The sequence below is a fragment of the Cotesia typhae genome, unplaced genomic scaffold, assembly GCF_013202065.1.
Source record: "Cotesia typhae breed Kobodo isofemale line unplaced genomic scaffold, CoteBio_Ctyphae contig_119, whole genome shotgun sequence".
In the NCBI taxonomy this organism is placed as follows: Eukaryota; Metazoa; Arthropoda; class Insecta; order Hymenoptera; family Braconidae; genus Cotesia; species Cotesia typhae.
The window spans coordinates 510552-525590 of NW_027423712.1; the positions used below are offsets into that span (position 1 = coordinate 510552).

The 15039-nt window shown below is 32.4% G+C and overlaps 1 protein-coding gene across 7 annotated transcripts; it reads right to left on the reverse strand.

Annotated features, from left to right (window-relative positions):
- Positions 1–65: 65 nt before the first annotated feature.
- LOC141532440 (inositol 1,4,5-trisphosphate receptor-like) lies at positions 66–14145 on the reverse strand. Of its 7 annotated transcripts, XM_074250792.1 has the most exons (22): positions 13523–14034; positions 13274–13456; positions 12650–12720; positions 12362–12564; positions 11775–12269; positions 11554–11692; positions 11236–11447; positions 9766–11169; positions 9544–9694; positions 9426–9452; positions 8862–9174; positions 8628–8793; positions 7551–8567; positions 7219–7476; positions 6578–6661; positions 6199–6319; positions 5931–6073; positions 5678–5865; positions 5487–5598; positions 1814–4690; positions 1176–1337; positions 66–1096 (listed from the first exon to the last, which is right to left on the reverse strand). In XM_074250792.1, the coding sequence occupies exons 2-22, from the start codon at positions 13369–13371 to the stop codon at positions 1016–1018; spliced, it is 8322 nt and encodes a 2773-aa protein (XP_074106893.1). In that variant the 5' UTR covers positions 13372–13456; positions 13523–14034; the 3' UTR covers positions 66–1015. The 7 variants fall into 7 exon arrangements, with proteins under 7 accessions (XP_074106893.1, XP_074106889.1, XP_074106901.1 ...); XM_074250788.1 differs by lacking the exons at positions 9426–9452; positions 13523–14034 and adding an exon at positions 14091–14145 and having other exon boundaries at positions 8862–9201; XM_074250800.1 differs by lacking the exon at positions 9426–9452 and having other exon boundaries at positions 8862–9201; positions 11557–11692.
- Between the last annotated feature and the right edge of the window lie 894 nt (positions 14146–15039).

Below are 15039 nucleotides of genomic sequence, written 5' to 3' on the forward strand. Positions count from 1 at the left end.
CTTATATTAGAAATGAAAAAAAAAAAAAAAAAAAAAAAAAAAAAAAAAAAAAACTTAAGTATAAAAATATACCTGTACTGTTGATTAAAGTACTGCAAATATAATAAAAAAAAAAAATTACTAATCAGTTACAGAAATATTTGGCACGAGATTCATAATTTAGATTTAATTAATAAAGGAATTAGATAAAATAATTTGATTAAAAATAAAAGGAAGATACAAATATATCTTTTTCTTAAAGACAATGCAATGGATTCTCACAGCCTTGCTTACCACATTTTTTTTATTTTACAATAATTTTATACTTGACTTTCAGGCAATTGATAATAAATCGAATTAATAAAATATATAAACATGTATATGTGTATAAGTAAATAGTTTATAATAATTTTAAAAACATTTTCTAACAATTTGTTTGTACGATGCACGTAATTGGAACATATAAATATATATGTAATATTTTACGATATGATTTATTTACGAATCAAGTAATTCTAAAAATTACTTTGATTTTTTTTTAAATATATACTTTTCTTTGTTAATTAATTATTATTGTTACTCAATAAAATGATTGCATAAAATGTACGAATAAATGTGCAATTATTAAGAGGTACTGTATAAATGCCAAAAGATTTTTTTTTAATGGAATAGAGAACTAATATATAGATTTATTTAAAAAAAAAAAAATGCATTATTATTACTACGATAATTATTATCTTCATTAGTCAACTATTTTCTCCATTCTATACGTAATTAACAATTAAATGTAACATACACTGAATAAGTAATTAATTAGTAATGAATGGTCTTGACAATTATTACGGTGATATGAATTTCAAATTGAAAATACCTTCATTAAATAATTCACCGGCACGCGTAATCTTTTTAATTATTTTAAAATGATCCTAACCGTGCCGACTCCTATAAAAAATATCTCCAGGATATTGATTTTAAATATATATATTTATATATTGTAAATAAAAAAAATATTATTTAAACAACGGGGACTATTACTTTAAGAAGGGGCGCCGTGGATGTACGCCGATGCTGAATTCAAAAGACCTAATCGCTGCTTCTGCTTCCGCTGTTCAGTCATCTGATTTTAGGCGAGTAAAATAGTAAATTATAAATTTTATTGTTTTATTGGAAGGCAATAAATTAACGTGATAAATTACCTGATCGCGAAGCTCAGTAAGTTGCTGAGACAGACATTTAACAAGTTGCTGAGTTGACTCCAACTGGGATTGTAAGCTGCGTAATTCTACTTGCTCACCTTCACCCTCGTCCGCTGCAAGCGATTTGGCTCTCAATCGTGGAAACCATTCAAGATTGCGGTCCTGTTAATTGAAGAAAAAAAAAAAAAAAAATAAATAAATAAATAAATAAATAAATTTTGTCAAAAAAAAAAAATTTTTTTCATTTTAAAATATCAGATAATCAGCGTCGAGATTTTTGCCTTGATTTAAAAATAATAATTAATAATTAGTGGTGTCAAATTTTTGATATTACGGCGAAAATATAAAAAAATTGTTCAAAATTAAATTTTATAAAAAAAAAAAATCTCTAATAATTTTTTCTTAAGACCAATAAGAAAACCGGAACTTTAAAATTGAAATTTTGATAATTACCAAAAATTTGAATCATTCATTATGAATATTAATTGAGGAGCTACGGTGAAAATATTGGTCGTATAAAAATTTTTTTAAATCTTATAACTTTTTCTTAAAACCAACAAGAAAATTATAAGATAAATTTTTGACAAAAATCTTTAGCTTACAAATAATAAATAAAAAAAAAAAAAAATAATAACTACCTTGACCATTGCATAAACATAAGATTCAGGTCCAGTAAATTCAGTCGGATCTTTAACCTTGACAAGGACAATAAAGTAGAGAAAGTGCCACATGTTGTGCTCATGCTTGATATGTTCCTCAAAGGAAACAGTTTTATTATCAAAGGCGGATCGATTGAGCCCGCAAATAAAACAGGTGTTCTTCAAAATCAATTCTTTCTGCTGTTTTTCAGACCTGAGATCAGCAAAGGTGTCAATGATAACACCAAAAATAAGATTCAACACAATAATAATAACAATGAAGAAGAATAGCAGATCATAAACAACGCGTGCAACAAATAATGGCTCAGTGCTGGATGGTGCGCGCAATATATCACCAATCCCACCTCCATTTCTCAGCCCTTGATTCATTGTTGTAACAATACACATCACCAGCGAATCGCAGGCCCGTTCTTTCATTTCACCGCCAACGCTTACTATTTCAGCGGCATTGTTTTTTAAATTTTCTCGTTTCAAGTAACTTGATATCCCCTCACCGGGTTGACAGTTTTCGAATTCTTTGGCGTCACATGCCTCAATGGGATCGCTCTCAGCCGTGGGAACCGACACGATCTCGTCGTCTACGCTTACAAGGAAGTCGTCCTTGAAAAACATGTATCCTATTATCGAGAACATATAGACGAGAATCAGCGCGAGGACTGCCGTCAAAATAATGGACCTCCCGTTTCTGGTGACAGACCGTATCACGTTCAAGAGAGTTTCTTCTCGATAGACCACATCAAACAGCAGAACCGAGTAGAAAAACGGGTGCATAAATATCCCAAGCAAGCAGAAGAACAGATAAGACGTATGATACCAAAGCTCCACGTCTGTAATAATTTGTTCAGGACTTTTAGTCAGTGTTCCTTGATTCCCGATGATGCTGATCATGTGGACAATTTTCAGGACTATCGTCAAGAATCCCAGCAACCAGAGCGTCGGCTCTGGACCTATGGAGAATATCAGCCTGAGTATTGTTGAGGCAACCAGAGTTCTTATGCCCGATTCCCTGGGCAAAGTGACGACTATTGCGCCTGACGCGAGCATCACCGCCCAGATCAAGCTGGACAGGTGCGGAATAATTAGCTTAGGCACCGCGTCGACAAACGGATAGAAGAAAGCTACTATCAGATTAATCAGCACCGCGCAGTTGAACAAAATGTTGCTCCAGAGCGACATGTAGCTGCTCATCCAGAAGAGCATCGGCTGGCCGCGCAATTTCTTCTGCCACTTCATTTCATTGAACATGTCCTCGGTGCGCTCGAAAAAGTCCGATACCTTGGAGCCCTGGTCGTCTCTTTCTGCAGTGTGAAGCACTCTTAATTTAGTATCAACGGTTATCAGCTCGCAAATCTCCGGAATCGGAAATACTATTTGCTCGAGAGTCCTGTCGTGTCTGACAATTTCAATCTGAGCTGTATGAGTGACGTAGTACTGCAGAGCTTTGTTTATTTTTTCATCAGCATTGTTCGACTCGGACGGCCTCAGCATAGATGCTAATTCTTTGTTGTGTTGAGCTAATTGATGGCAGAGGATATAAATATTGTGACCGACCTCCTTGGGCGCTACGCCGTCCTCGCCGCTGTTTGACGTGTCGTCCAGGTCGTTGTCGTCATCGAGCGTATCTTGATGAAAGGCTCGACACGCAACGTCCACCAGTTGCTTCGGGTTCATGTTGTAGAGTATTCTTTCAGCATTTTCGCTGTCACCTCGGCTCTCCATAATAGCTAATAACAATTTACTGGCGTTATTTTTAAGCTCGAGTATTAAATCCATGCGTGTTTTCCCTAATGGGTTAATGTTGTTCAATATTAACGCTGTTATTATGTCTAATCCATTTGATTCGTGAGTGGCTATACAATTTTGATTATCATGACACGGACCTTGACAATATTCCGTCAGAGTTTCAAGAGTTTGATTTATTAATGCGACATTGTGTTCATTTATGTAGAGACCCAGTAACCCGAGCCCGCCGGTCGTTGACCCGCAAATACAGTCCAGAAACATCAGAGTCTCCGATACGAGATTGTAATTTGTTTTGTTATTCTGGTACCTCAAAAAATTTTGCAAGTCTCGGTTGTGATTTTCACAGAGCAGTTGCAAAAAACGCAATATCGGTTGCATTACTAATACTTTAGCGTTGAGCAGACCCTCATCATGCTCGTTATTAACATTCATGCCGCTTCTATGACGTTCCAGCTTGTCTGCAAGCATATCCTCCAGCGAATAACCAAGAGCTACAGTATTCGATACGTCATCCCCAGAAGCGATGGTACGAACATTTGCATAAGCCTGAGCTGTGCTTACACCTGCATTATTTAATTCTTCCCGTATCTCGTCGGTAATTACTATTCCATTTGATTTACATGACGTACGTTTTTTTGATATCTTTTCAACTTCTCTGCTCTGGTCCTTGTCCTCGTGCGCTTTTACAGCAATATCTGAGGTATTAACAGTGACAGTTGATTTTATCTCCTGCTGAGAGTCTTTCATTTTGTCGTGGAATACTTTGAAGAATGATTGCGATAAATCATCCCCCATTAGCTTGCTGTATATGCTCTTCTGTATTATCGGATTACCTCCCTCCAAAAGCGCTATTCCTAATTCAACGGCTTCTACAAATATACTAGGTGAATGAACACTCTTAATAACTAATTCAACAACGAGGTCTGACGCTCCCTCGCGGTCTAAATGGCTCTGAACTTCGTGTAATGTACGCCCGGCTCGGCTTAGAATTTTAGCACCTGGACCGTGCGTTATCGTTGTTGTTAACGCCGCGTTTATATCCACGTTCTCCATTTTCTGGACAAATGCCTTTCCAAAGTACCGAATCAATAGATTGCTTCTCAGCGCGTCTCCCTGTTGATAAAAATATAATCCAGTGTAGTAGAAAAATAATTAACTTATAAAAGAAAAAATTTTATTAAAAAAAATTAATTTATAAATAAATAAATAAAAATAGTTGAAATCGTTTATCAAAGAAGCGAATTGCAAAAAAAAATAAAATAAATGAAACTAATGACTTGAAATAAAAAAAAACAGAGGTGAAAGAGTTTTTTAACCGTGCACTAAATCATGCAGAAAATTGGTTGATAAATAGCAATTAAACTGAGATTCACAGAAGGTTCAGATTTTAATATACATTATAAAAAAATGTATATTAAATTTTTTTTTTTTTTTTAATTTATCTATGCAAATAAATTTTACCCGCTGTTGCTGTGTCATTTGCTGCGCGATAAACTGTTCATTAGAATCAGTTTCATTAGACAACTCGTTAGTTTTCTTGGCGTCAGATGTTTGCTCCGAGTCCAGATATTCCTTTGCAGCATGAAAATACTTAAACCTACAGTTTTATCCTACTAAAAATTACTCACCAATATTTTAGCTCGCAAACTTGTATTTAAATAATATCTCTCTAATTTTTATACTGATCTAATTATGCAATTGTGATATTCAGCGAAAAAAATAAATTCTATGTGTTTGTTGCTTATATTGTCAGTTAAATATTTTTTTTTTTTTATTAAAACGAGTCTGTTCCGATTTAATGCTTTTGCGTTAATGTTGTTAATAGCCGCATGATAATTATAAATTTAACGTAAGCCAAAGCGGCAATCCGTGCAAAAAAATTAATTGATTACTTTTATCGTATGCTAACCTTTTCCCCGTATTCCGGGTCCATAGCCATCATTTCTCTTAAGGTCCTTAGAACTTTAACACATAATTTTTCTTCTTTTTCTTCTAGCAACTTTTCAGTGTGCTTTATCAACCTTAAACATATTTTAATTAAAATTTTATCTTAATAATATTCCACTAAAATCAATTAATTTTTAATGAAGCGTTGAATACCTCCGAATAAAACCTCCACTCTCGCATCTTTTCCGAGCTTCGCTACCCGACGGAAACAGCAACTCCGGGCGATAAAGTATATCTACTAAAAGCGATAGCTCAGATTGCACTAAAGGTTTCAATTGCTCTTCCAGCAGTAAAACAATATCCTGAAGACCTTCGATGATGCTTCGATCCAGTCGCATCAGCTATTAATTAATTTTTTTAAATTAAGTATAATAAAAAATAAAAAATATAAATTAAATTTTATTACCTGGCTTTGACTGCGTTCCACTTTGGGTTGTTTAACGGCTTGCAACCATTTGGTTGTCTGTCTACTGAGCATCGCAGCTTTGTTAAACATATTTGCAACTTGACTCTCTAAATCAGTTGGTATTGCGATACCTCTTCCTTTGGCTGAAAATATTTTTAATTAAAATAATAAATATAATTATGTTCAATAGAGAGGCTTTAATCTTTTTAAATAATTAAACTACAAATAAAATAATAAAAAAAAAAAAAAAAAAAAAAAAAATAATTACCAACTTCAGATAGAGTTCTTATACAATTTTCTATATTGAATCGCTGGCCAGCATTCAACCACGCACATTGTGATACTTTAAATGCTGCGTGCAATAACTGCACGAATATTGGCTGTCTGGTCTGTTATTAAAAAAAATTTTTATCATTCACAGTATGGATAAAAAATTCAACACAAATATTCAAACATAAATTATTTAAAATATTATCTTTGGAATGATACAATCGAATTATCCTGCAGACTTTAATTTTTAAATTTATACATGAAAAATTTTATTAAAAAATAGTAAATTAGAATTATATACAAGTATTATATTAGCGACATGCTATTAACAGAAAAGTTATTAAATATAAACAAAAATTGGACTCTTTATTACTTACAGAGTCCATTTGATTAATAATGGTGTCGTTATTATGGTCACACTCCTTGAGATTCCAAAATAGCTTCGCCTCGTGCAGATGTTTCTATTAGTAAATCAAAACCCCAACACCATACAGACCCCGTAAAATCAATCAAACCCAGTGAATCAGTGTTGTTGAATAAAATAATATTTATAGAACCCAATCGGTGCATGCCAAAAAACACAAATCATGCTGCAACCGCTGCTATTATCAAGCTCACATTAATTTTTTTTATCGCCGGACCGTTAAATGTAAAAGCATATTTTTTTTTTTTTAAATTAATTCTGAAACTTAAATTTAAATTAACATCAAAATATTTACATGTTTGATTTTTAAAATCACGGGCTTGACAGTAATTTTCTAAATTCTTGCTCTTCTGCGACATCAATTGCCAACTATAATTAATTCTTGTGTCTGAACAGTGGAAAAGTAACAACTTATCAATAACTTGGCATGCAAAGCGAATAGTGTGCAGCATTTAATTTTTTTAACTTAATATATTACATATTTATAATAATCCACGGTTTATTTACAAAACATTGACGGATAAAAATAATTTCGGCATTGCGAAGGTGTTTTAATGTGTTTTAATTATTGTATTTAATTACTGAATAATATACCTGGACAGTGGTACTTTGATCTGAAAACGGACTGCTGAAGAAGGTAGTGATGATGTTCATCAGACAATTGAGAACATAATTTTCCAGTGCAGTGTCAGCATGATTTCTGTCGTGCGTCGCAGTTCCTATTATTGCCATGTCGACGGTAAAGGAGCGCTCAAAAAGTGACCACATGTGATTTGATGTGTAAATTTCTTTCATCTCAACCTCAGTGTCAATATAACAGTGATTTAGAAAATTGATATAAGCTTCTTTGACCTGTCAAAAAGTATTTTTAATTAAATATCAAAAATCATAAGTCTAAAAAAAAAAAAAAAAAAAAAAAAACATACTTCGGGAAGACAGTCGGGATGAGATACCATCGCGACAATGTCATCGAGTGGGAGGAGACTGTGGCATTTTATTTCCGTGTTGACATTTTTTCCCATTGTACAGCAGGCTAATAGCTTGACAAGCTCGACGTGATATTTGAGTGGACTGCTTTCATCCATGCGGTATCTTTCCGACTTCATCATTTCAATAAAATAATTAAATGACGCACGGTCGTTGTAAAATACAAGTACATCTTCTCCAGCTTGAACCAGCTCTTGCATCACCATCTCCTGACACTTTCGGATAAATTGATTTTCCGCTTTGACAATAGTTTGAAGAAACTTTAAATACTGTACATGTCGGCCATGTGTTTCAATGCAGTGAACAAAATGTTGAATCACTTTTGGACTGACTTCATTGCAGAGCGTCGAATTGTCTTGAAAAATACTACAGACTGTTTGGGCTTCTCGTATGCCAGGGTTCAAAAATAAATCAAGATGTTTGTGAAGAAGAACTTGGTTCTGTTGATTACCGAGGCAGAAATTTTGAAGAAATTCATGAGCAAGTCGCATTAATTCATTCATCCGGGTATCTTCTTTGCAATCAAATGGAATTTGAAGGAGGTCCAAAACAATTGTGTGTACACCGACGTTACGTAAAAGCCTTTGCTCATGTTTACGAGGCTTGACAATGCCACCAGGCAATGTTTGGATGCATAATTTATTAATTCTTATTAATATTTGTTGGATTTTTCTGTATTCTTCAGCTTGGTCCGCATGAAGAGGCGGTCCGACATCCAAATCAATAGCAGATCCTCTCTTATCTATTTGAGCTAATTTCGGAGGCATTTTACGGGGAGTTGCGCCCTCATCCTCGTCTTCTTTATTGCTCTTCTTCTTTTTACCTCCATGCTCTTCAACTGACTTTGATTTATAAACCCACAGCTCTGATTTTTCCACTGACTGACGTAGAACATCTAAATCGGCTTTAATTTGCTTATAAGACTCCACATCACTGTCCGAAACTAGCAATTGAACCTGTAGCAAATAAAAAATTAAAAAGATCCATTATAATTTTAATTTTTACCAGTAACTAACCTGCTTAAATGCTTGAAGGACTTCTTGTCTTTGACTGAAATGTCGGAATAATAAATGGAGAGAGCCAGAGACTAACGGAGGGTAATCATGCATTGCTAAATGCAGCAAAACTCTCAGGAATGTACGACCGCCTTGTCCATCGAGATCTAATGCTAAGCATTCGTCGCTGCAATAACTCAAATTCAATTAATTACTCCATTATGCTCCGTTCAACTACGACAATATCTCACTCACCTACTACCAAATATTCCTTCCGCTTGAGTACCAATAGCTTCTAAGTCTATTCCTTTCTGCTCAAGACTCCCGTCGCCTGACATTCTTTCGTTCTCATCAAATTCCTTTTTGAAGATACTCAGCAGACAGGATATTCTATAATCAAGCCGAACGTCAAGAATGAACTGCAAGATTTCAATTATTTTTAGCTTTGTATCCATCACAAGCGGATATTCTTTTTTAGCCGCTGGGCTCGATCGTGGCGAAGAACTTCCAGACATCGTTTGACCTGCGGGTCCAAGAGCTAGACTTGTCATTACTGCTCCCATGTCTCCTATACATTTCAATACACCACCTTCAGCTAGTAAAAAAATAATTATACTCTTAACCGCGAATTAAAGAGTGTATTATATTCCACAGAATCGTCGAAATTTTTTGTAAAGAATTTTTTAAAAGGTATCAACATTTTTTGAGTTTAATTTTAACGATTGCGAGGAATAAATACATCCAATTATAAATAATAATCCAATCTTTTTTTTTTGTTTGTTTATTTGCTTGTTTTTTTTTTTCTTTTTTTTAAATTACCTTCATTTTTAGAATCCAATGATTCGGCTAAACAAATTTTCAATTCGTGATTTTTTAATAATAATTTAAATATTTAAAAATTAGATAAAAATTCGGCAAAAAAATTTTATCAACTTACTATCACTTTCACTGGTTGACGATATTTTCCCATCAATGAAATCTTTATCAGACACACAGTCGAGTATATTGAGTAGCGTTTTAGTTAATCTCAGTAAATCGCTAAAACTATAGAATCCAAAGTAAATGAGATCCCTTGCCAATTTAACAACCTGAATAAATAAATAAAATAATGTAAATGCGGCAAAATAAATAATCAAAATGTAAAATAAATAATTCTTACTTCAAATGTGAGTTTATTTTGCTCATGATCTGCAAATGACCACACATTCGATACGACATTGCATAAATAATCTTCGACAAACAGTATTGTAGAGCTAAACCGAGCTCTGACGGCTTCTTTATTTTCATCTGGCATTTTATTAGTGTCATAATCGTTGATACTAATTTTTGATGAAATTTCAGACCACAGACGAGCGTATTTAACAGGCGTTACGGGTTCCTGAGGGTCTCGATCGACGTGCAAATGTAACATAAGGCGGCAAAAGGAAGCACGTAGCTCATAAGGTACCGTTTCATCTTCCATACACTTTAGAATTAAATCAATATCTAAATGCGGGGACAAATTATTCAAAGCCAAGTACTGTCGATTAAGACACATATTACTGAATAAATTTAATTGATGTCTATAGTAATCCAATATAGCAATATGCTCGTGGTTTCCTATTTTAGCGCCCCTTGACAGTTCACTAAGTGACATTGAACGTTTTCCATTATTCCAAGTAAGCACAATTTCAAACTCTTCTAATATCGTTATCTGAGTCATTTCGCTGGTATCATCGTGGTGTTCATGCTCGTGTTCATGCTCTTCATTAATATTCTCCTCGACCTCCACTTGAGTTTTAATCATTTTAGTATCTATTAAAATATCCTTATTTTTATCACTAAGAACGCTTTTACAAATTAATTCCTGTGTTACCGCAATGGCTTTTTTATTAGATATACATAAATCTGATAAGTAATCTAAAAATCTAGACTCCCAATTTTTCATATTTTTTCTAACTAGTCCAACGAATGTCTCGATCTCAGCTGCTGTAATATGTTTTTCCAACAATTTACGATTATTATGTAACAGTGCAGTAATTGTATCCTCTGCTAAAATATCATATCCGATTTGTTTTTGCATAAACGCAAAAAACTTGGCAATATACTCCTGATTCTTCCGATAATCTTGTTGCGATAATCTTAATATCCGGTAACATAAGCGAAATATATATTTGTAAGGTGCGTGTCGAGGATCATTTAATTCCTCTATCCTCAAAAAAGGTCCTTCCCCCTCATTAGATTCCAAAAACGGCGCTTGAAGTATTTTAAACAACTGCCCAAGTATATACTGCTCTCTCAATAATTTTTGTCTATCTCTCACAGCATTTATAACTATTAAATCAAGCGCTTCCGACTTGTTTTGTTCATTCTCCAACCCGGCAATAAAGTAAACAATATCTTGAAGTAAACTTGTAACGGCCCTCCTTTCATTATGCGATATCGTCCCTTGCTCCAATTTACCGCTAATTGATGCAAGTACTTTGCAAGCGTCGTTCGCAAAATCAAGGTCACGAACTTCTACTGGAGAAACAGATCTCAAAGCAAAAGCCTCTTTGTCCTCTTTATTTATAGCGCATCCTACCTGAAATTTTTTTTATACACAAATCAATATTTTAATATTCTTTATTGAGATTTTTCTTGATCATACCTTTGACATGACTGGCTTTTCATCGTCTTTGTCGATAGGTACACTCGTCGAATGTACCCAAGTGTTTGTGCATATGTGATGTAGTCTTACAAATGAAGATTGAGGTACCAAACTGTCAGCCCGAGTCAGTGTTGTAGGATCCAGCTCAAATAGTGAACTGATTTCATTGCTGTGGGGTACAGATACTAATCGGTACGCTGCTCCAGATAAATCTGAAATTATAACAAACAATTTTATTTTAATTTATAATTTTTTAATTCTCCAGATTTTATTTTGTTTAAGAAATTTTTTTATTAAATTAAGTTTATTTTAATTTACCACGTTTTAATTTAGATGTGTCTAATGGCTCATCAATGTCAATTTCGGCGGCTAAATATTGACCGGTAGCAAGATGTTTGAATCGAAACAAAGAATTCCAATGACCTGCTCCACCTCTACAGGGATCATGTTGAACAACCTGATATAAAATACCAAAATATAATAATTCAAAAAATAAAATAATAATTTTTTTTTTTTTTTTTTTTTTTTTTAAATATTACCTCTACTTCCCACAACGCCTTACTACTAGTCGCCGCAGTGGCGCTTGTTCTTCCAGTAGTTCTCAAAAAGACATGATGTTTTTTTTTATATTCATCCATAGTTAAAAATTTCTCCTGCTCAGCATGAAAGAGTCTAACAACGTCTCCACCTTTGAGGATCTCCTCCTGGTTTTCTTTGTGCTCCATAAACAATGTTACTTTCCAGGAAGTAGAGGCATTAACAACATTAACTTCTTTACAGCCTGGATTATCGCTAAGCTCGTAGTTTGCGGCTACATGAAGACCCTGTCTGCCAGAATTAACAGGCTCCATTATAACTTTATCACCTACAACGACGCTATCACCGTCGCTCCTTAATTTGTAGAAGGGCATTATGTAAAACCAGGAGCCTTCATTGCCATTTGCGTCCAGGTAAACACGCATCGCATTTTTCTCCAGAAGTGCTGGGAGTCTTTTGTTTACCGTCAGGTATTTATTGGATTTAAGGTGAAGTAGCTGTAATATTTATCCAATTTGAGTGTATGTATAATCCGCAAATTATTAAATTAAATAATATAAGAAAATAAATATACATTTGTACTACTGACCTGGACAACGTTGCCGTAAGATACAACAGAGCCCAATAATTTTTTATTTTCAGTATCATTTTGTTTTTTTTCGATTTCCGCGGCATGATGAAGTCTCTTTAATAAAACGGCATCCGTTGTTGAACTTCCACTCTGCTTCGCCGCTTTCCAGAACTGCTTTTGAGCGGAATATCGATTCATAGGACATATTTTGAACAGGCAGTCTAATTAAAAATAAATTAAAAAAATCTTATGTATAGATATTTTCGTAAAAAATTACAATTAGCATTTTATTGTGTTACTAATCACCTCTAAACTTCTTGGGCGGATTAACCAAGTCCCCGGCTTCAGGACAAACGACGCATCTATCATCAACTAATCTGTAAATGAAAATACAAAAATGAATTTAGCTTGACTAAAATAATATTACCGTAATAATTAATATCATAAATATAATGTTATGGATATATTTCTATTTATTTTAAAAACCAAATAAAACCACGATGAATAAATATTCTATAAAAAGATCTCTAGGTGTATATCATTTATCCTTTTTTCCAATCGTTTGACTCGCTCTCTTGTTGTTATTATATTAGCATCATCTATGTGCTTGTGCTTGAGTAGTATACTCTGTACGGACGTACGTGCGTCGTTTCACTTGATTAACCCAATATGCACCGATTCGTATGTGCCCTATGAGCTATTTAATTTTTATCACATAAACCATGTAGTATAAAAATAAATATGAGTTAAGTATACCCTGAGATATTCATTGATTTTCTATTCATATGTGCTCCATACACATTTTATAATCATTATTCATTTTATTTATACTTAAATATTCAGATACTCAATTTATTATTTTTTTAATTAATAAATTTAATTTTTATTAATATCTTACTCTAATAATTTTTATAAATATAAAAAACTTACCCCAGAGTTGATAAAAATCCTGATACTGTTCCTTCAGCATACAAGCTGACAATATCTCCGAGATGTAAAAAACTCGCTGACCCAAGTAACTCACCCATTTTAATATTTTAATCAATTGAATTTATTTATTATAAATTTAAAGTTTAATTTAAATGCAGTTGTTGAGCCCTCATCTATCCGGTGCTAGATAAAAAGAAAAAATAAAAAAAAATTAAATTAAATTTTACTTGTTAAAAAATTAAAACTTACTTTTTTTAAACTTGAGCATCCAATAGTATCTTGAAAAATTTTTTTTTAAATCCTCGCATGCCCGTAATTGTAAAATAATAATAAATATCAGTTTGCGAGGTCAAGTAGAAAAATAAATGACTAAATAATGATTGTATATATTATATTAGAGGGAATAAATGTCGATAGATTTGTGTTTTTTCACTCACGAAATTGGTGATAACAATTAATAACCTTATTTAATGATAAGAAATTATTGTCATGATATTAAAATGTGTATCAACTAGACAGCAGTATGTAAATAAGAGACACTTGGTAATAAAATTTGAGTTTAATTTAAATTTATTTATAATTTATTAGATAAAGTGTAAACTGATAATGTTATTATGTTTTGATGTAACATGAATATGATAAAAAAATATGAGATGTAATAACAATAACATAATGTAAGAACAAAGATGTAGTCCTTGACGTGGAAAGATGCAAATGTATGTATAGATGTATATATAACAATACGGTAAATTTTATTAATATATATGTATATCATCACATCACATTAGTACTATATGAATTTACACTACTGACTTACCAGTGGCTTACAGTTGCCCGTTACAGTGTCTACTGGATACTGAGTGCTCGAAAATAATAATAATTGACAAGTAAGATGCAACAGTCAATGTTCTAATTAATGGGTGGCGCCCTCGACTTTATTCTATTTTTTTTACCACAAACCACAAACGTTTTCTTCCTCGAGAATTAATCGGTACAGTAGATTTTCGATTTATAACCGTTTATTTTTATGACACTGAAGTTGACGGAGATTAGAAATTTTTTTTTAATTTTAGTGATACTGAAGTTAGCCGACAGCAGTCAATTTTTTTTATTTTTATAACAAATCAATTACACTATTAAAAAATTATCTCATAATAATTTTATTACTAAAAAAAATTGATGTGAAAATTAAAAAACATTATTAGTAGAAATGACATTAAAGTTAAATGTCACTTGACAATTTTTTAATTCTCTTTAACGAAAAAATTTATTCTAAACAATTATTTTTAAAAAATTGCATTTTTTATATTATTAAAATTTCTACAAGTCTATTTTTGCTATAATTTATATGTTAAAGAAAATTAAAACAATTGTGAAATGACAGCTAAATTTAATGTCATTTAGTAGAAATTTTTAAAAGTATTTATGACACTAAAATTGGCAGACATTAAAAATTATTTTAAAATTTTGTAATAATGCAATTATTAAATAAAAAATTAATTAAAAAGTTTTACATGAGAAAATTAATAAAAATTACAAGTGAAAATTTTTAGAAGCATTTTTTTATTGTAATTGATTTATTAAAATTTTCAAAAATTAACAGCTGACGGCTAACTTCAGTGTCATTCGATAATAAATAATGAAGAAAAAAAATTACGGTGATTAAAATAAAAAAAAAAAAAGAATTATGGGAAGAAATAAAATAGAGAAGAATATTTTTCAATTTATTATTGTTATTTTATTGTACCAAAAAATTCAATTTTTTT

Coding starts and splice junctions, on each gene's coding strand:
- LOC141532440 (XM_074250788.1), bottom strand. CDS start 13,371: ATGGGTGAGTTACTTGGGTCAGCGAGTTTTTTACATCTCGGAGATATT. Junction 9,202..9,543: donor GTCAACCAGTGAAAGTGATA/GTAAGTTGATAA, acceptor TTTTTTTACTAG/CTGAAGGTGGTGTATTGAAA. Junction 5,866..5,930: donor TGGAACGCAGTCAAAGCCAG/GTAATAAAATTT, acceptor ATTAATTAATAG/CTGATGCGACTGGATCGAAG.